We start from the raw sequence: 22,777 nt of genomic DNA, 5'->3' as shown, positions 1-22,777 counted from the left end.
GGGGGATGTGGGTGTTATAACGTACACACTTTTGCTGAAATACGATTCTATCCCCCACACTTTTTGCCAGATTAAAACGAAAGTAAAATATTGAAATAAACGCTCACGTAAAGAGTTGGAACCGTGTGTCTAAAAAGGGCGGGCTCTGATAACGCGCACACACAGAGAGACACAAATAGGTCTGTTGATTTGATTGAACGGTCATCCAGCCAATCGCGCCAGTGAAGAACCAGAGCCGCTCTGATCAAATTCTAAGTGTGCGTCTTTCAAGGCTGTGCTGCTGCTTGGGTCTGCATTATAGCCTAACGTCTGCAGTGATCAGGTTTGAGGTAGAACTGAAATAATAATTGTTACCACATTATGCTAAACGAAAATTCACTGTCTGACTTACAGTTTTTGTCACAATGTAGAAATACAGGGAGTCAAAGTGAAAGCGGGGGTGCGCGCACTAAGGCACTTGTTGTTTATCCAGAAAGGCCCTTGGCTACTGTTCACAGAGCATTATGCTTTCTCTGCAGCTTTTCTCAAACTATGGGCCTCCTCAACAATTAGCCTAGGCCTACTGCACGTAGCCGCGAAATTAAGTTATGCCCGGTGCTTCACACGTCATTTGCAGCAAGTTTGAATGGTATGGAACCGCGGACTGAAAGAAAAATAAACTATAGGCTAAATGTTTCCCCATTCAGAAATAGCCTACTTATTAATTTGGTGTCATCAACTATATAGACATAGCCCAGTCAGCACACCCACACATAGGTCTCCAAGACGCTTGGAAAAAAACAGCTTCATTACATCGCGTTCCATTTAGAACGTCTTATTTGATCTTACAAACGGCGACACATCTGAGAACTAAGATTTCCGGCATGTATAACTCAAATAGAACGCTTATGAGCGCTCATGCAATGTGTGCATCCCTGCAGCAAATGAAAGGTAACGTGGGATAGAAGCAACAATAGTTTAAACAATAACGTGGCTTCCTGTAACTATCATTGGAAACAGCATAGAAACTGCTAATCATAATCTTTAAATTGACATTAATTAAGCTGGCTATATGCAACACAATTTATTTATATTCCCCTATGTTTGGGTAGACTTCAAGCGTTTTTGAATTTGAGCTTACAGTTCTTTCATTATTCTGTGTCCTTTACATTTATTTAATAGGTATTATAGTTAGGCATATTAATAGTCCAGTGATACCCATATGCACAAAACATCATTTCTGAAATGATTTCTTCACTTATAACATGAGATGTGTCTCCATGTAGGGTAGTGTCAAATAGTGAAGAGATAGCAGGTAGATAATGTAGGCCGTGTCACATGAGCCACACATGAGGGGCGCTGCTTGTTCTGTCCCTCCCAAACTGCATTAAAATGGTGTATTTGGCCATCAGAATTTCAAAAAATTTCCGGGGGAAAAACTCTCGGACACCTGCCAATATAGTCCGCATCCCTCTCAGAAAATACTTACAACGTCCCTGTAGGGAGTTATTTATAATTTGGCCGGATTGTTTCACTTCCCTATCCCACAACCCCCACACTTTTAAAAAGCTTGATACGCCTCTGCATACCCAGTACTTAGTTACTGTCCACCAGTGTGTGTGTTTGCATGTTTATTAGTGAGGTGGTAGATTAATAATTACATTCTTGTTATGCACATTTTAAATTGTTATAATAAATCCAAAAAGAATGTTTTGACTAAGAAGGTACTTACTTGACTGAGTCTTTATTGAATCAGATGGAAATGTTTTCACAGTCACAGTCATGGTTATCATTGCAACGATCCTGCATTAGAATCTTGTTTCAATTCAGATAACCTACATCTACTGATGGCTTATTTTGTATGACTAAATTTGTCCATATTCCCTCAAAACTCACTAGAAGACATCATTTGAGGGGTCATGTTTTAAAAAAATGTCTCAGGGAGCATACCCCCCAAATCATCAGAATCTTGTTTCAATCCAGATAACCTAAATCTATTGATGGCTTATTTTATAAATGTGTCCATATTCCCATAAAATAATATTTAGTAAAGTATACAAACAGTGACTGGATAGCACACCCTGAAGACATAATGCCAGGCCAGCAGTGTTAGTTGCAGTAGCCTATGTTTTTAATGTCTGACCCTGTAAGATGTGACCAGTGAGTGTCAGTTAGTATCTGGTATTACTTATTACCCTCCCTCTGAGCTGTGCCTATTAGGCCGTCTGGCCACTGGGGAGCAGCACAGGTGCTCACTTCACTGCTCTTAACAGGTGCCATCATGTGGGCCCTGCTGGAGCTCATGAGAATGCTCACATGCTGCTGAGTCTACAGGACTGGTCTAGAGGAACACTACAAGTTGTCAGTTTGATACATTTTCATTTGTATTTTTTATTCGCATAAGAATGGTATAAGCATGACATTTTTATTCTTTTTTTCCCAAAGAAACAAAGGTACATGGATTCTAAAATACAAAACATTTGGGTGCATGGGCATAGCTTTGCCACAAGATGGCAGTGTAGGGTCATTTGTATCAGAGCCATTTATAGATATATAAACAATTGTGCCTATCTTTAATAATGCATTTCTTATAGATTCAAAACAAAAGATAGATAGATAGATAGAGATAGATAGATACTTTATTGATCCCCAGGGGAAATTCAAGGTCTCAGTAGCATACAGACAACACACACACACACACACATTCACTAACAGCAGAAAAAAGTAAATTAATTAATTAATTAAAAGTAATTAAAAGTATATAATATAAAAAAACACAACTAATCAATAAGGAGCGACAGGTCTGTAGTCATTAAGCTCACTAGGGTGTAGGCTTCATAGGGACAGGGGTGAGACATGATGTCTTCCACAGTGTTGGAACTTGTCCAAGGCATAGACTCAAATTGAAGATTTCAGTGGCTCCACCAGTTCAGCAGCACAGGCCTTGAGTAGCCTTGGACACAGTCTGTCAGGCCCCGCTGCCTATTGGTGTGAAGTTTCTTTTGTTGAGCTCTTACTTGATCTGCTGTGATTATGGGGGGTGTGAGGGGAGGGGAGGGGGAGGGGTGCATCTGGGATCTGAGTGTCTGATGGCTGTTGACTGAGGTCGTTGTCACCTCATTGTTCATGATCGTCATGTGGGGGAGGGGTGCAATACAGGGCTTGAAAACAAAATTATTTTTCAAACGTTCCGTTCCGAACGGTTCAGGTAGGCCTATGTTTAACGTTTTAGTTCTTGCATGCATTCCGCCACCAACATATCGGTCCTGAACCGGAAGACTGAGATCAGGTAATGACTTTTATGGACTTTCCTTCGAGAGGAGCTGGTAGGGGAACAGTTGGTAAGTGTTCTTAACAGTCTTCTGTAATACACTCCGGGTTCGCTAAACACCACTTTTTTTGCAGAAAAACACCCTGGGGTCAATTTTTGCCGGAATTACTACAGAATTACAGGTGCCATCATGTGGGCCCTGTGGGCAGCAGGCTCCAGGTAGCAGCAGGCTCCATGTAGCAGCAGGCCTCAGGAGGTGTCATCTGTGGGCCTCAGGTGCTCACATGCTGCTGAGTCTACAGGACTGGTCTGGAGGAACACTACAAGCTGCTGCAGAGGTCAGTCTGATACATTTTCATTTGTATATGTTATTGTCATAAGGATGATATAAGCATGGATTCTAAAATACAAAACATTTGGGTGCATGGGCATAGCTTTGCCACAAGATGGCAGTATAGGGTCATTTGTATAACTGGTAAAGTCAGAGGGGGGTTATGCAAAGGCTGTAATTATGAAATACTTCAAGGGGGGCCTGCCCCCCCTCAATATTTAACTATGCTCAAAATGCCCCCCCCCCCAACATAAAGGCATAAACTGTTATACTACAATAGCCTGTCACTCACTGCTGTCCAAAATAATCACTTGCAGATGTAATCACAAACTAAACTTGAATAATTATTCAATATATTATATATTATATCAACTGTCATAACTGACATACACACACACACACACTTACAGGTGGTCAATCTGCCACCTGCAAAACAATCTGCAAAACACTTCACTATGTACCGGGCCTAAATATTAGTCTGATATATTGATTTGCCATGCAGATCATGGCATGGTTGAGTGAGGAAAGGAGCAAGGAGAAAAGACTAGTTAAAAGGTGTCTTATTAACTTAGTCTAGGATGCAGTTGTTTTGGTTTCCATACTGTTTACATGATCACATTGAGCCATGATAATCTGGTAAAAACAATTTACTAAACTTTGGCCAAAATATCTGAACTTATTCTCCTATAACCAGTATAGTTATGGTTGTAATGTGTTCATCCCTATCTAATGCTATTTGACACTATTGCAAAAAGAAAACATATCAAACATATCACTCCATCTGTTCATGAATTGCTTCACTAAAGGGAAGAGGAGAGATAGACTTCTCTGCATAGTCTGTCTGCCTCTCCATCCTGTCCATGTTTGAGTACTGACTGCCCACTACTGCTTTACTACTGTTTGCTACTGTCCACAGCCTAATGTTTTTACTGTTTTACTGCTACACTGTTTTTCATGCTATATTAGCACACACGACCAATGGCGTCTGATACCATACTGAATGGCTGTAACCCTATTACCTCGACCTATTCTTGCACTGACATAGTTTTTTATATTACCTTGTCTACATTATACTTTACTCTCTTATTTGTCCATATTATTTATGCTGGTCTCTAGACCTTATTCCTGCACTGTTGGACTGCTGTTGGACTACCTTTTGCACCTTCACCATGACACTCACTCTCTTGAGCACCTTACCATGCACACAGAACTACAGGACTACTGTTGGACTACTTTTTGCACCTTCACCATGACACTCACTCTCTTGAGCACCTCACCATGCACACAGAACTACAGGCCAGTCCCGGCCCTGTCACTGCAAGCGTCTCATGCTTGATCACCCTCAAGCACACTGTGGATTTTTTTTATTTAATTTATATAGTATATTTAGTATTTAGTTTTGTTAGTTTTTCTTATCTTCTACTGTCTCTATTGTACAGTGGAGTTTGGTTATATGTTTATACTTATATTTACCATTTCTGAGACCTTGAATTTCCCCTTGGGGATCAATAAAGTATCTATCTATCTATCTATCTATCTATCTAATTTGTATGTCAATGTCAATTTATTTATATAGCACATTTTAAAAAAAACAACAGTTGACCAAAGTGCTGTAAACATAAAATAAAATAATAGTATAAAATATTAGTAATAACAATGCAAAGTAGATCCCAAATCAAAACAATAATGATAAAAAATGGAACATGGGACACTCCCCCAACATAATTTACAGAGAGAGCATTCAAGACTGAAAGCAAACACTCCACGTACTGTATCAGTATTACATTAATCCCAAGCATATTGTCATTGTTTTCAATTTACATGTCTATAAAATATCAAAACACCTGAGAAAAATCATGGCTTCTACGGCAACTCCATGGCTTTTAAGGCTGAAGCTGTCCACGTGTGCGGCAGGTTCTTAACTGCTATTGGCATATGTTCGATGGGCTTTTGTTCAAATAGCTTCAGGCAATCCAGCTGAAATGTTAGATGAAACTTCATGCACGCAATACTCATTCAATTCTCTTCTCTCATCTTGACGCCCAAAACTCTCATCAACAGAGACATGAAACTGCTCCAACTGTTCTCAGAGATGTGGGAAAACATATTGTGTAATGCTGTTAAGAGAACTGACACCTTTTAACTGTATATGCCCTAATCAGTCAGAGAAGAATGGCAAAAATGCCTTTTAATAAATGTCTTAATCGCTGTTTTCTGTTCATCTTTTAAAGTTATTGTGCTGTCAGTGTCTTGTCAAATCTATATCACTGTTGCCCTATCCACCCTAGCTGGCCAAATAATTTGATACAGACTTCTCAAATGAGCAACTCCAGATCGAATTTTCAGAACACAAATTTTGTAAACTCAAGCTGGCTTCCAGGCTAGTCTGTGCTAGTGTCTCATTATAAATATCCATCTTTAAAAACATTGTGAACATACTCCAATAGGTAGGGCATCTGTTTTCTTTAATTATTTATTCATCTGATAACTCCTGAGCTTTGCATGTATTCCTCTGCCTTTTGTCTGTGATGGCTGTCCTACCCTATGACCTATTATCTGTCATGTTATTACTGATGAGATGGCAGATGACAGACAGGGAAAACTGGTTCAGATCACTCCTGAATGTTAAGGTTAACCTAAAAGACAGACATGCAGGGTATTACCCCATCAATTTACCACACAGTGCCTGCATTAAAACATTTGAATAGGACATAGACATCACAATAGGTTATCCATGAATCAGACTTTGTGTTTTTTTCCCTGAAATGCCAACACCCAAGGCCACCTGTAAGTGGCCTTGGGTGTTGGCATTTGTATGTGACTTATGTATGGTGTGTGTGTATGTATCTCAGTGCTTGTGTGTGTGATCGCAAAGAGACATTTGAATTTCACCTGAAAGTTAGATGGTTGTACAAATGTGAGTGGATGGTTTCATTTGGTAAGCCGTAGAGAATACTATTGCAGTAGACGAGGCTAGACGTAATGAGGGCATCTGTGAATGTTTCGGTTGTGGTGAAGAACAGGGAGGGGCATCGGCGGGTGTGTGAAGGTTTGGCACTCCATCTTCGTACCTGAATGTTCAAGTTCTCTCAGTCTCAGCCTCCCTTTGTCTCTCTCATACTCATCACATTGGAAACCAGTTGAAACAGACAATACATTACAGCATATCAGGATCAAAAGCCAAAAGCCACAAAACAGGAACTGCACCCGCCTTGGATCGTCTCAGTTCTCACGCACATCATCTCAGTTCTCACCCACACCTGCTAATAGCAGCAGCTATGATAGTTATCTAAGTGTGTGTGTGCATGTCAAACTCTGTCTGTGAGTAATAGGTCTAAGTAGTAGCCTAGATTGTGAATGTCAAAACATAATTTGGCACTAAAGATCAGGGACTGAAAACAGAATGATTTTCATTTAGGTTCGTTCTGAGCAAAAACATTATTTGATATCATAATATTATAATACCTATATAATATTAGGTCTTAAAAATGCTTGATAGCCTAACTTTAGGCACAGAAATGTCCTTGCTTTAAGCCTTGCAATAGCCTAACCTATGAATGGTGCTACCAACTGCATGACAGGCCTATAAATATTTGCCTAGTGTCTCTGGTATCTTATTTCACAAATTGTTTCAGTAATTTAGACTACATAGCCTACTTGGAAAAGGCAGTTAGATGTTGGATATTAATATTCTTTTTTTAGTCAACTAGTCCCTGCTGGCATTTCAACATTGATTCAACGGTAAATACTGTAAACGTTATAAACGTTTTTAAAAAAATGTTATAACGGGTGAATCAACATTGAATTATGTGTTGGATTTGCAAATTGAATCAACGTTGATATCGCAACATTATTTCAACATCCGCCATTTCAACATTGGTGCTGATTTCCTTGATTTCTTATTTTACAACCATTTGTCAACATTTTACAATTATCATTAAAACAGTGTTTCAACATTGACACAACAACTGACATTATTTCACCTATAATTCAACATTGATTTTCTTGACCTTTTTACAACCAACGTTGTTTCAATGTTTGTCTACATACCCTTTTACAACCATTTAGCATTAAACATTGTTTCAACATTGTTTCAACATTGACGCAACAACTGACTTTATTTCCCCTATATTTCAATGTTGAAGGTCGGTCGTGTGCCGGCTGGGGTAGTTGTAGCCAATTATGCAGAGGAGATACCGATTCATAACATCTGACTAAATTCATCTTATACACCTTATAAGATGAATTTAGTCAGATTTTCCAAGCCTATGGAGTTTTGAATAATATTCAAACAAAGGTTAATCGGAATGATAAATATCGTTAACCGGTTATCTAAAATTGAAAATGACGTTTTCACTCCGGAACAAGTGAAATTGGTTTTGATCCCTTTTCAGTTATGTCCTTCCAAAAACTGTGTTCGTTTCCAGTTTTCATTTTCATTCTTTGAACCGTTTCTAATCCCTGCTAAAGATATTTGGCCTTTAATTGTAGTGGGGGTTGAAGTAAAAACCTTCCAAAGAATTAAATAATTGAATTAGATACCATACCCACAGGGGCGTAGCAAGCGTGGGGGATGTGGGTGTTATAACGTACACACTTTTGCTGAAATACGATTCTATCCCCCACACTTTTTGCCAGATTAAAACGAAAGTAAAATATTGAAATAAACGCTCACGTAAAGAGTTGGAACCGTGTGTCTAAAAAGGGCGGGCTCTGATAACGCGCACACACAGAGAGACACAAATAGGTCTGTTGATTTGATTGAACGGTCATCCAGCCAATCGCGCCAGTGAAGAACCAGAGCCGCTCTGATCAAATTCTAAGTGTGCGTCTTTCAAGGCTGTGCTGCTGCTTGGGTCTGCATTATAGCCTAACGTCTGCAGTGATCAGGTTTGAGGTAGAACTGAAATAATAATTGTTACCACATTATGCTAAACGAAAATTCACTGTCTGACTTACAGTTTTTGTCACAATGTAGAAATACAGGGAGTCAAAGTGAAAGCGGGGGTGCGCGCACTAAGGCACTTGTTGTTTATCCAGAAAGGCCCTTGGCTACTGTTCACAGAGCATTATGCTTTCTCTGCAGCTTTTCTCAAACTATGGGCCTCCTCAACAATTAGCCTAGGCCTACTGCACGTAGCCGCGAAATTAAGTTATGCCCGGTGCTTCACACGTCATTTGCAGCAAGTTTGAATGGTATGGAACCGCGGACTGAAAGAAAAATAAACTATAGGCTAAATGTTTCCCCATTCAGAAATAGCCTACTTATTAATTTGGTGTCATCAACTATATAGACATAGCCCAGTCAGCACACCCACACATAGGTCTCCAAGACGCTTGGAAAAAAACAGCTTCATTACATCGCGTTCCATTTAGAACGTCTTATTTGATCTTACAAACGGCGACACATCTGAGAACTAAGATTTCCGGCATGTATAACTCAAATAGAACGCTTATGAGCGCTCATGCAATGTGTGCATCCCTGCAGCAAATGAAAGGTAACGTGGGATAGAAGCAACAATAGTTTAAACAATAACGTGGCTTCCTGTAACTATCATTGGAAACAGCATAGAAACTGCTAATCATAATCTTTAAATTGACATTAATTAAGCTGGCTATATGCAACACAATTTATTTATATTCCCCTATGTTTGGGTAGACTTCAAGCGTTTTTGAATTTGAGCTTACAGTTCTTTCATTATTCTGTGTCCTTTACATTTATTTAATAGGTATTATAGTTAGGCATATTAATAGTCCAGTGATACCCATATGCACAAAACATCATTTCTGAAATGATTTCTTCACTTATAACATGAGATGTGTCTCCATGTAGGGTAGTGTCAAATAGTGAAGAGATAGCAGGTAGATAATGTAGGCCGTGTCACATGAGCCACACATGAGGGGCGCTGCTTGTTCTGTCCCTCCCAAACTGCATTAAAATGGTGTATTTGGCCATCAGAATTTCAAAAAATTTCCGGGGGAAAAACTCTCGGACACCTGCCAATATAGTCCGCATCCCTCTCAGAAAATACTTACAACGTCCCTGTAGGGAGTTATTTATAATTTGGCCGGATTGTTTCACTTCCCTATCCCACAACCCCCACACTTTTAAAAAGCTTGATACGCCTCTGCATACCCAGTACTTAGTTACTGTCCACCAGTGTGTGTGTTTGCATGTTTATTAGTGAGGTGGTAGATTAATAATTACATTCTTGTTATGCACATTTTAAATTGTTATAATAAATCCAAAAAGAATGTTTTGACTAAGAAGGTACTTACTTGACTGAGTCTTTATTGAATCAGATGGAAATGTTTTCACAGTCACAGTCATGGTTATCATTGCAACGATCCTGCATTAGAATCTTGTTTCAATTCAGATAACCTACATCTACTGATGGCTTATTTTGTATGACTAAATTTGTCCATATTCCCTCAAAACTCACTAGAAGACATCATTTGAGGGGTCATGTTTTAAAAAAATGTCTCAGGGAGCATACCCCCCAAATCATCAGAATCTTGTTTCAATCCAGATAACCTAAATCTATTGATGGCTTATTTTATAAATGTGTCCATATTCCCATAAAATAATATTTAGTAAAGTATACAAACAGTGACTGGATAGCACACCCTGAAGACATAATGCCAGGCCAGCAGTGTTAGTTGCAGTAGCCTATGTTTTTAATGTCTGACCCTGTAAGATGTGACCAGTGAGTGTCAGTTAGTATCTGGTATTACTTATTACCCTCCCTCTGAGCTGTGCCTATTAGGCCGTCTGGCCACTGGGGAGCAGCACAGGTGCTCACTTCACTGCTCTTAACAGGTGCCATCATGTGGGCCCTGCTGGAGCTCATGAGAATGCTCACATGCTGCTGAGTCTACAGGACTGGTCTAGAGGAACACTACAAGTTGTCAGTTTGATACATTTTCATTTGTATTTTTTATTCGCATAAGAATGGTATAAGCATGACATTTTTATTCTTTTTTTCCCAAAGAAACAAAGGTACATGGATTCTAAAATACAAAACATTTGGGTGCATGGGCATAGCTTTGCCACAAGATGGCAGTGTAGGGTCATTTGTATCAGAGCCATTTATAGATATATAAACAATTGTGCCTATCTTTAATAATGCATTTCTTATAGATTCAAAACAAAAGATAGATAGATAGATAGAGATAGATAGATACTTTATTGATCCCCAGGGGAAATTCAAGGTCTCAGTAGCATACAGACAACACACACACACACACACATTCACTAACAGCAGAAAAAAGTAAATTAATTAATTAATTAAAAGTAATTAAAAGTATATAATATAAAAAAACACAACTAATCAATAAGGAGCGACAGGTCTGTAGTCATTAAGCTCACTAGGGTGTAGGCTTCATAGGGACAGGGGTGAGACATGATGTCTTCCACAGTGTTGGAACTTGTCCAAGGCATAGACTCAAATTGAAGATTTCAGTGGCTCCACCAGTTCAGCAGCACAGGCCTTGAGTAGCCTTGGACACAGTCTGTCAGGCCCCGCTGCCTATTGGTGTGAAGTTTCTTTTGTTGAGCTCTTACTTGATCTGCTGTGATTATGGGGGGTGTGAGGGGAGGGGAGGGGGAGGGGTGCATCTGGGATCTGAGTGTCTGATGGCTGTTGACTGAGGTCGTTGTCACCTCATTGTTCATGATCGCCATGTGGGGGAGGGGTGCAATACAGGGCTTGAAAACAAAATTATTTTTCAAACGTTCCGTTCCGAACGGTTCAGGTAGGCCTATGTTTAACGTTTTAGTTCTTGCATGCATTCCGCCACCAACATATCGGTCCTGAACCGGTTCGGAACGCAAAATATCGTTCGTTCTTAAAGTTCCGGCAGTGTTTGGCGGGCCTATCAAGTCTATTTTTGTGGACTTTACCTTAGAATAGACATACTCATTATTTCCCCTTGATTTAGCCTATACCGTAGCTATGCCCAAAAATAATAAATCACAGGTGGCATCCAAAAACATTCAGATGGGCTATCCATCCCATAGCCTACAGACTTACTGTAGGCCTAACCTATGCCTATAAATAATTTCTTATCAAAAATATTTCTGGATACGTGCTAAACTCCTTACTGGTTGTAGCCTAAGTTTTATCCATATGGAGATCTTCAAAGGCTTGCGCTATAATTCCAACCCTGTTTATAAACGAACCTGTCTGTTGCTGACAAGGCCTATCTCAAATTTCCCGTTTAACTCTTCTACATAGAATAGGCTATAATTGCGCTTACATTTCAAATCCCGACTTTAAAACGACAAGGCGTGGACAGGCAAAATAGGCTATTACGCATAGGCTACAAACAATTTCCAAATGAGTTTCAGTAGCCTATGCTACGAGCTGGCCTAAGATCCGAAGTGGCAGACGGATAGGTTACATTACAACAGCAAGACAAAATATACACATTTGGACCAAAGGTCCATTTATTCGTTTTTTTTTTTTCAAACTGCAGAAATCAAATTATTAGGCTGTTATATAGAGAACGAAAAAAAACGTTATTAACCGGTTTTGTGGATTTCAGAATAACGTTTCTGTTCCGGAACAGTTGAAGACCATTTTGTTTTCGTTTCCGTTTCCGCTCCTTGTAAAATTCCGTTCGTTTTCGGTTTTCGTTTCTTGAACCGTTTCGGAGCCCTGGTGCAATATCCAGTGATGGTGGGGGTACGAAAGCCTGTGATGGTGGAGGTGAGTGTTGCACTGGTATTGAGGGGGTGTGGGGCTGGGGGATGACCACCTCCTTGATGTCCCTGTCAAGGCTGCTAGAGTCGTGGACACCTCAACAGGCACAGGCAAGGAGGCGTCAGGCGGGGGCAGGGTGTGAGGTGATGGTGGCTTAGGTCGTTGGGTGTCACCGGGGTGCAGAGCTGGAGAGACTGGGAGGTGGGGGTAGGGCAGGCACGCAAACAAGAGCAGTGTCTGCTCTTGCAATTAACACAGCACAGCAATTAATACAGCAATTAACCTACAATTTCATCATCCCAAACCCAAATTAAGAACTACCAATAAGATAATAAAAATGAAAGAAAATATAAATATATAGTGTATGGAAAATAAATATTATTATGGGAAGAAATACACAATACCAAATATTATATACTAACATATACTGAATGTATAATGTAACATAATTAGAAAATGTGAAGTGTTCATTAGAAAGCAGTCCCCTAGCCTTGTAATGATAACTGTCTCAATAATGCAGTTGGAAAATTGTGCAGTTAATGTGTTTGCTATCCAGACTCTTCAGATCCAGACTCTTCAGATCCAGACTCGTTGAATTTTAGTTGTTTACGCGGAAGTAAATCCCCATCAGCGAAAGAACGTTTACTGCTAGCACGTGGAGGTGTACTTTCACACATGACCTAAAAAGTACAAATTAATGTGAGACTACATAGATTACAAATATTGCATTTCAATTGTACTACCATATAATACTACCAGAGAGGGTTAAAGTGGAGCGGACCTTTGACACTACTGTTCCTAAACTAAAAAGTTGAGAAAAATGTAAGAATCTACTGCATCATGTTGCCTTGACAACCCCCTCCCCTCCCAAACTTTAATACAGATAACAGATATATAGTACATACCAGGCACGTGCAGAGAAGGGGGGCTACAGGGGCTCTAGCGCCTGCCCTTTTGCCCCTTTGATGTCCAAGTGCCCTTTTGACAAGACCCGTTTTTTACTTTTTAAAATTTGTAATACTTCCGCTAGTTCCAACATGAATATTCGCTAAAATGTCTCATTAATAGTTTGTGAAATTAGGAAATTTACAAAAATTTTCTGTGTTAATTGAAATGCCTTGCGGCCACCAATCTGTGACGTCATACATTCAGTGAACTCTCAGAAGGTGCACGCAGGCACAGTGCTGCAGGAGACGTTTGGGAGCACGGTAAGGTCACTTGGCAGTTAGCCTATCTGAACATGCAATAGTATTCAGCTTAGAGATAGAGAATAAAATGTTTAAAGTTGTTTAATGTTTAATGAGGCCATCAAACCCGTTTAATGGATGGACCGTCATGGTCCATCCATTTCAATAACCTGGCAGCTTCGAAAATCTAAGGCTGAACGTTCATAACATATTCTGTTTAGGTTACTATGTTATAGTAGCTTAGGTTAGTAGACCTAGTTCATAAAACAGAGTAGGCAAACCTTTTCTAAATAGTCATAAGCCGACGACATAGGCTACTGTAGTTGTTTAACTAACCCAACTCCACACGTCGTTCTCTGTTTACAGTAGGCTACATTACGCATCATTTCACTCAGTGGCCACACGCACAGCACGTGAATCTGCAAGACACCAGCTTGCTAATGGTGGTAGTTCACTGTGATAAACATTAAAATTATAGCCTGACAAGCCAGAGTTAACACGTTTTCTAAAAATGTTGTTCCATGTGCCCTTTTTAAAAAAAAATATGAGCCCCTGCCCCTTCAAAGGTCTCTGCACGCCCCTGGTACATACTGTAGATGATTCTAAGAGAACAGATTCTGTGCAATGTCCTTGCAATATCTGACTTCACAAATGACAAACCAATATCCTCAAATTTGGACTTTGAATTTTTAATTATTCAAATACCATTTGATTGTACTGTACCTGATTAAGGGGGACATAAACTGAAAAAAGAGGACACCACAAGACTACCTTAATCCATGGTGTAATCCATCTTTTCCAAGCATCCTTGACTTTTTCCAGGTTGGCTCTCTTTTTATAGTACACCCGGAACACCTGTTCAGCAAAGGTGTGTGGAAGGAGAAGAGAGACCTGCCAAGACAACCAGAGTTTTAGTAGCTTTCTTCACCTCTTAACACATTAACACCAACACATCAATTTCTGTCACATGAAAACTGTTTTTGAGCACATTAATGCAACACAATCTAGTCATTTTACTTGAAAATAAATGTTTCAGTCATTTTGATGCTAAACTAACTAACAATACAGAGAATGGAGTTATCAACATTGGCGATGCACACCTGTGAACGTTGCACTGTGCAGTGTTGCACACACAGAACATCCTGGTGTTTTACAGTGTAACATTGTTGTAGTGGGGCATGAACCTTTTCGTCGGTTTCAGATGCACTGGGTTCCGCCCTGGCACTACATCCACTAAATATTCTAAATGATTTATGTATTAAGTATTTTAATGTTTACATTATTTAGTATATCACAATAAACCTAAACATTGGAAATTAATGCCAAGGGGTATATTTATCAATGAATGAATTATCTGTCTAAATCAGTTCTAGAGTTGTTTTAGTGTCATTTGGCATAATAAAAGTACCATATCTGGTTTCAGTGTGAAAGGTGTCTTTTTATCTTTGTTGTAGAAATAAACATTGTCGAGTGGGTTGTCCTTCCCCTTGCCATAGTTGACTGAGAACACCTTTAGAAAATGAGAAAGACTGTTAATAATGTTGAACCAGAATGTACCAGGTCATTAGGGTTCTCATCCACCTTCAATGATTTTTAATTACACTCACATCCACAAAAAAGTCCTTGGGGTCGAATTCCACACCAGATTTTGTCTCCTTAAGCTTCTTCACTAGGTTATTTACTAGATTACCCTGTGAGGCAGACAATCAACAAGTAGTTCTCATGCTGATGTTCTCATTTCTGTTTCCCAGTGAGGGCATGTAGTTCGCAGGCAATGTGCCTGACCTCAGGCGTGTGCCAGGTTGTTTACATTATTTTATATAATGGCTATGAACATTTCTGATAACCTCAGGCACAGAAAGTGTACTTGATTTAAGTAATGTTGTAAGTAATGTTGCAAAGACTATAATTAAGTTAACCTGCATCAGCATAAAAGTCCTGGTTACAAACCTTAGTAAGGTTTTGGTTTGGTTCCATGGGTTGAGTCTTGCCGATGTAATGATACAACTCTCTGCAGGTGATTCTTTGGATAATTTTCTTTGCCTTTTCCAGTCTTTCATCTTGAGAGTGTTGAATCTGCTCAAAGACGGAGTCTAGAGAGAAATGCACAGTAGAGGTGCACAGTGACATCATTGTCTATATCTGTTTCTGTGAAACCAACAAAGTTATCTGTATTGACTATTCAGTTAGGAAACCAGAAGTGGGTGTGGTTTATGTAAGTTACTTGGTGTTTTAAGTCCCCAACGTCATCTTCCAGGCAGCGCTGCATGGAAGGCACTATTTGGCAAAGGTTATCGTTAGGGTTAAGGTTAGGGTGCCTTGATGTTGACTGTCGCAGAGCTGCCTTGAAGTCGGCAGTGGGGGCTTAAAACACCATTGAGCGGTTTATACCAAAAGTTGTGTCAAGAGAGATATGTACATGGTTTTAATGACATTTGAGTCTGTGAAGAGGCACAAAGGCACTTCTTAGGACATGCCCCCAAACCTAGCATTGTAGCTCACTGGGAGCACTTGCCATTACTGTAGCTGCAGCAACTCCTGTTTGGTAGCACCAATTTTGGTTGTTTTTTTTGTATCAACAGCACTTGGTGACGTCTAGCGATCAAGATTCATGTAAAAATCGTCTCAAATACAAGCCTGTGCAGTTTGGCGATTTTGGCCCAGGCTATTATTTGAAGTGTTACGGTATCAACAATATCCATAGCAACGGCAGTAGAGGTTGCAATAACATTGTTAATAACGTCAAAACACTACCAGTACAAGTGAATTTATTGTTATATTTGTAAAACTCACGAGCTCTCTCTTGTGAGCTTTACTACTCACGAGGTAAATGCTAGTGATTTAATCCAACCTAGTAGTTAGGTTATTTCACTTCGTCAAAGTCACTTCTGTAAACATGGCCTGACCTGTGAGTTTGGCATAGGCCTCCATGTCCTCCATGGCTGTGGAGAGAATGTATTCTTTTTTTCCACTTCCCTGGATCTTGAAGTGTTCATTCGCAGCTACAAAGGCCTCGGCTATCCTGATACACATGAAAACAAACATTTGAATTCCCATGATGCAAATGCCATTGAAATGAACCAAAACAATCATACTACACCAGTTATACCAAACCAAATGTTTAGAGAGCTTACATGTACTCAATGAGATTGCAGACTGGATGCTGGTATGCTCTACAGTGCAGGAGGTGTCTTGTGTAAAACATGTTGTACAAGTTGCCAACCTCCTGCAATACAGTGTTGTAGCTCATTCTTGTGATTTCTAATGGTATTAGTAATCAAGACTCTGATAGGCAGACCAGTGGGCAGATATTGATTTAAATGCTACATACCTTCTCTCTGAAACAGATGTGTTTTTTTGTATTATAAGTTCTCACTTGGACAAACTTCAGCAAACGTTCGTGGTCAAAACTTTTGCCGATGCCAAGATGATAACTGTCCCTACGCACACAGAGATGAACGGATATCTGTTTTCAGTGTATATTATTCATGCCATTTGAATGTAGAGGATGTCAGAATGGTCTGCTTGGTGGTTGCTCATATAAATCATGAGCATAGAGGGTTTATGATCTTACTCTCAGAGCTTACCGTGCAAAGTAGTCCCATTTGTCCACATCAATTCCACTGTCTTTGTTTGCCACAATCTGATACAGGAAGTCCTTCTCCTATATAACAGATTTGTAGAGGTTAAAAAAGATCAGATAGAAAAAAAACTCCATAAGCCATGAGCTTTTTAATGCTGCTGTGGGAACTTACATTTTCTTTCGGCTCTCCTTTAATCAGGCTTGCAATGAAGTCAAGATCATTGTCCAAATCATTTAGGCCATTCAGCCTCAGGACTCCCTTCAGATAGTTCTTCTTAACCAGGTGCCGCAACATCTTAACTGAAGCATCTTCATGCTACAACACACAAACACACACATGCACACACAGAAGCCTACAGACACACTCAAGAACAAATACCAGTTCCAACTCCAACATGCGTTGGAAACTTTCATCTGGCTATTTCAATTTATTAATATATTTATTAATGATCTTCCCTAAGTAAGTGTTCTGTTCAGCTTTATGCTGATAGGGTTATATATACACACACACACACTTCACATACAAATTTAGTACAGTTTGAAGCAGACTTACAGTCTGATATTAATAACTTACAACACTGACTTGCAGTTAATAAGTTATTATCCTTAATAAAACTAAATCACATGCTATGACTTTTGGCACTCGACAGAACATGAAATCCAAATGCAAAACACATTCATGTCGTATTTCCTGTCTGGATGGCACTACATTGCAGAAAGTTGACCATATCAAATACCTGGGCCTATACCTTGACTGAGCTTTCTTACCATATTAATCACATTGTACATAAATTGAATTATAGTCTTGATCTCCTTTTCCCTTCCAGAAACTGTTTCCCACTTAAGGTCAGAAAAAAGATTGCTCTTCAACTTATATTGCCAATAATGGATTATGCTGATTCTGTGTATTGCATTGCTTCTAATACCTCTCTTGCTCGTCTTACTATGCCACATATAAGAAGACAGATTTTTGGGGTTAGGGCTGGTTAGGGCTTTGGGCTTGGAACCGAAGGGTTGCTGTGAGCCCTGACCAGTAGAAAAAATGTGGGCGGGGGAAGTGGTTGAGCACTACTCTCTCATGCCCATATCCACAGCTGAAGTGCCCTTGAGCAAGGCACCTAACCCCTCACTGCTCCCCGAGCGCCACTGTAGCAGGCAGCTCACTGCTCCGGGTTAGTGTGTGCTTCACCTCACTGTGTGTTCACTATGTGCTCTGTGTGTTCATTAATTCACGGATGGGATAAATGCAGAGACCAAATTCCTTGCATGCCTTGGTATTTAAACATGCCTTGACATACTAACTGTACATGACACTTAGCCTGGAAACCAGACTCTGACTTCGCAGAGAGTCTGGCCTAGATCCATAGGCGTTTGTTTATTTCCGGGTGGGAGGGCACAGTTTTGAGGTTTAAAATCATTGGAGTTCCTTTGAACCGCTTTGAACCAATCACTAACAACCGGCGTTTCGTCATACAGAGAAGTTTCTCTGCAGCACGCCCATAACAAGCACGGGTGCATCTTATCAGCAAATAATCACACGTTTCATCTGCGTAACTCTCGCCAAAATGCATCATATAGTGTTTTGTGAATGTATCCAAGTCAAACTTTCATATAAATGCATAAGTACGTCCAAAGCGCCACTTTTAAGCTTGTATGCGTTGTCGTTTTCGGGTGAAATGACCTTTTGAATGGGATTCCTATAGGGCTACTACTTTTTTGATACAATCGCGTCAAAATCGCTATTTTTCAAATACTATGAAGGCTCGACACAACATGAAACTTTGATCGAAGTATCATCAGTGTCTCTACACATGAACTCGAGCATTGAGAACATTGTTGGTGTACACAGAGTTTACTAAAAGAGAGGTTTTGAACAACTCACTTGTTTTTTTCTGCTCGCTGCCATCTTGCAAGGAGTGAGTTGTCCAAAATCTTTCTTTTTAGTAAACTATGTGTACACGAACAATGTTCTTAATGCTCGAGTTCATATGTAGAGACACTGATGATGCTTCGATAAAAGTTTCAAGTTATGTCGAGCCTTCTTAGTGTTTGAAAAATAGCGATTTTGACCCGACCATGTACCCTACTAAACTACAGTTTGACTCGGGTACGTTCGCCTTTAGTGACAAAATCTATGACTAAAGTTTAGCTGACGATATAACATCCTACTCCACTGTGACTTCGTTCATGACACTCCTGTTAATGGGCTAAACTATTATTTACATTTGCTCAAAGATTTCAAAGAAGTATGAGTCATTTTCGCTCCCTACGTTGATGTATTCCAAGCGATCTGGTTCAGGGGCGGGGACGTAGTAATTGAAACACCATGCCTGGGTACGTAATCGCTCTCAGGGACGCCCACTGTTCGCTGGTTGGTCGGCTGCCCAACTGCCGAAGTAAACGAGTGTGAATCAACCTATTCCAGACGGAGTACTGTAGGAAAAAGAAATCGACCGGAAGTACGTAGACAGGCCAAGGCCAGGCTACATGACACTAACTGACTTTAACACCTTTCCAAATTTCTCTCATTTCTCATTCTTTCTTTACTGAACTACTCAACCTCACTGACTTTTTTCTTTTTTTACATTTTACAGTAACGCTTGGCTATATTTTGAATGATCATTATTCCCTGTTATTTATTATGTTGTAATTGTAGGCTCTGTGTGTTTCTTTCTCTGTTGTTGTTTGTTTTGAGTTTTTTGTTGTTTGGTTGTTTGTTTCTGTTTTGTATGTGTGTAATGTGGTGTTCAGGACCCCCCAATGTAATGTTCAGGACCCCCTCAAAAACAAGATGGTACATCTTAAGTGGTTATCCTAATAAAATAATTTCTTCAATAACATTGCCACTCTAACCTCCTGTTTTTTGTGCTTATTCAATCTATTTTATTTTCTATTTTGTACTTTTTGTCTTTTACATAACATATTGATATGTTTGTTTGTACCACTCCCCCTGTTTTTTGTGTGCTGTCATTCATTATCTATCTATCAGGTTTCTCATTTTTTTCTTATTGTACAGCAATTTGGTCAACTGGTATTGTGTTTAAAGTGCTTTATAAATAAACATGACTTTTGACTTTTTGACTTTTTAAGTAGCCTACATATTATATCAGTACTTGTCAAGTATGTATTGTGTACTATATTTTCTTTCTTCCCTTCTAGTCAAATATTTTTGACAAACTGGTGTACTTCAAACAAGTAACTTACTTACAAAAATGAGAAATAACATTCAAGTTTTTGGTAGTATGACCAAATGACCTAGCCTAGAAATCTAGACGCACCCTAGCGGCGGCAAATTAATTTGCTCAGCCTGTACGTCTAGTAGCAAACCATAGGAATTTCTATTGGCTGACGCTGACGATGATCACAGCGCTCTATTTTGTTAGTCTTAAGGCAGGCTTAACAGGATGACCACAGTCTTACGACGGTGAACAACAAGGAAGGTGGCTATGGCGAACGAAGAGCGGTTGTTTGAATCGGCATTGGCATCAACTTTGGAGTTGGACTTGTGCTTTTCTTTGAAAGTTGAGCAACACAATGCACTTAAGTCATTCCTTTTGAAGAAGGATGTATTTGCCGTTTTGCCGACCGGATACGGATATGGTCGTAGCGCTGGCCTATTGCATGCCTAGGCAGTTAAGACAATTCTCTGCCCGCCCCTTGGATTAAGCGAGGTGAATGGGTCGATTCCAGACTATACATTTCAATGATATAGGATGGCCCGCCAGGCTACAAATGACCATGACAAAATGACTGTCTTGAAAGGTTTCAAGAGCGGCTATTCAAACGAAAACTGCTCTACCTCTTCTGCATTTTAGCTTGGGAAGCATGCATAAGGATGTAGATCCAGGAATGCACTAATAATTTGTTTGTAGTACCAGTTTGCAACAATTATTAGTTAACACTAAGTTGTAAACACTTCGGAAAAAAATATTAAAAACTGGATATACCAAAAAACGTTGATGTAATCGCTTCCTGCCAGGACTTTTACGGGCTTTTCCCAAATCACGGAAGTAACGTCGACGCAGCGGTATAGTAGCATCCATCAGGCAAGTGTTATTTAAATAAACTCCTGGTGTATTTACAAACTTTTCAATGCCTCGTTTTATGAGTAAAGAACATAGTTGTACTACTGTAGAAGTTTCGTACCATTCAGGGCATTATTAGTGGGTAATTTACGAGATAAAAGTTGGTACCATTACTACTCGACCAGGCTTCGACCAAGGGAAAACAGGTTCTGGGAGGGTGTTTGGCTCGGGGTCATGGTGCAAAGGACACTAGGGTGAAATTACTCCGAAACATCGCTTTAAATGTTATTCCTCATTTTTGTAAGTCGCATTAGACAAATGTGTCTGCTAAATTAATGTAAATGTAAACTTAACCTCAGAATACACTCACAAGATAACCACCCACTTCAAAGACAGCAGGAACGCACAAAGCCTATGGCAGGGCATTCAGGCCCTCACGGACTACAAGCCCGCGCCACAGAGCTGTGAGAGCAACATCCCTCTGCTCAACAACCTGAACCGCTTCTTTGCTCGCTTTGAAGCACAAAACAGCACCTGCCCACAGAAGACCCATCCCCCTCTACATGAGCAGCCCCTGTGCCTCTCTGCCGACAGCGTGAAGAGGACACTTGCTGCTATCAACACCCGTAAGGCAACAGGTCCAGACAACATCCCAGGTCGTGCGCTGAAGGACTGCGCAGGGGAGCTTAAGGATGTCTTCACAGACATCTTTAACACTTCCCTGAAGCAAGCCATCGTCCCATCATGTTTCAAAGCTGCCACCATCATACCTGTGCCGAAGAAAACTGCTCCATCCTGCTTCAATGACTACCGCCCTGTGGCACTGACACCCATCATCATGAAGTGCTTTGAGCGGCTTGTCATGTCACATATCAAAGCCATTCTCCCCCCCCACCCTGGACCCCTTCCAGTTTGCATACCGAGCCAAGCGGTCTACAGAGGATGCAATCTGCTCTGCCCTCCACCCAGCCCTCACCCACCTGGAAAAAAGAGACTCATATGTGAGATTGCTGTTTATAGACTTCAGTTCTGCATTCAACACCATAATACCACAACAACTCATCTGCAAACTGGACAAACTGGGACTCAGTACCTACCTCTGCAACTGGCTACTGGACTTCCTCTGTCAGAGGCCCCAAGTAGTACGTGTTGGCAACAATACCTCAAGCAGCATCACACTGAGCACAGGGGCCCCCCAAGGCTGCGTGCTCAGTCCGCTGCTCTTCACCCTGCTGACGCATGACTGCACTGCAACCTACAGCAACAATCACATAGTGAAATTTGCTGACGACACAACTCTGGTGGGTCTCATCACCAAGGGCGACGAGACTCAATACAGGTTGGAGGTCGACCATCTGACCACGTGGTGCAGGGACAACAACCTCCTGCTGAACGTCAGCAAGACCAAAGAGATTGTTGTTGACTTCCGGAGAGGTCACACCCAACACCTGCCACTGACCATCGACGGTGCTGTGGTGGAGAGAGCGAGCAGCACCAAATTCCTGGGGGTGCACATCAGTGAAGACCTCTCCTGGACCACCAACACTGCATCACTGGCGAAGAGAGCTCAGCGCCGCCTGTACTTCCTGCGGAAACTCAGGCGAGCAAGTGCTCCACCAGCCATCATGACCACATTCTACCGAGGCACCATTGAGAGCATCCTCTCCAGCTGTATCGCTGTGTGGGGCGGAAGCTG

At 40.5% G+C, this 22,777-nt stretch overlaps 1 protein-coding gene across 1 annotated transcript in view; it reads right to left on the bottom strand.

Annotated features, from left to right (window-relative positions):
* Positions 1-12,532: 12,532 nt before the first annotated feature.
* LOC121709087 (deoxynucleoside triphosphate triphosphohydrolase SAMHD1-like) overlaps positions 12,533-22,777 on the bottom strand; it is a 42,424-nt gene continuing 32,179 nt past the window's right edge. The window contains exons 7-16 of the mRNA XM_042092160.1: positions 17,229-17,372; positions 17,061-17,137; positions 16,805-16,913; positions 16,608-16,699; positions 16,380-16,495; positions 15,424-15,566; positions 15,081-15,164; positions 14,882-14,983; positions 14,245-14,364; positions 12,533-12,966 (exon numbers count right to left, since the gene is read on the bottom strand). Coding sequence (XP_041948094.1) covers positions 12,835-12,966; positions 14,245-14,364; positions 14,882-14,983; positions 15,081-15,164; positions 15,424-15,566; positions 16,380-16,495; positions 16,608-16,699; positions 16,805-16,913; positions 17,061-17,137; positions 17,229-17,372 — 1,119 coding nt within the window. The 3' untranslated portion in view covers positions 12,533-12,834. The remainder of the gene's footprint in view (positions 12,967-14,244; positions 14,365-14,881; positions 14,984-15,080; positions 15,165-15,423; positions 15,567-16,379; positions 16,496-16,607; positions 16,700-16,804; positions 16,914-17,060; positions 17,138-17,228; positions 17,373-22,777) is intronic.

The sequence above is a fragment of the Alosa sapidissima genome, chromosome 5 (assembly GCF_018492685.1).
Source record: "Alosa sapidissima isolate fAloSap1 chromosome 5, fAloSap1.pri, whole genome shotgun sequence".
Taxonomy (NCBI): Eukaryota; Metazoa; Chordata; class Actinopteri; order Clupeiformes; family Clupeidae; genus Alosa; species Alosa sapidissima.
The sequence above is the reverse complement of the archived record's forward strand: the minus strand, read 5'-3'. Positions and strand labels throughout refer to the sequence as shown.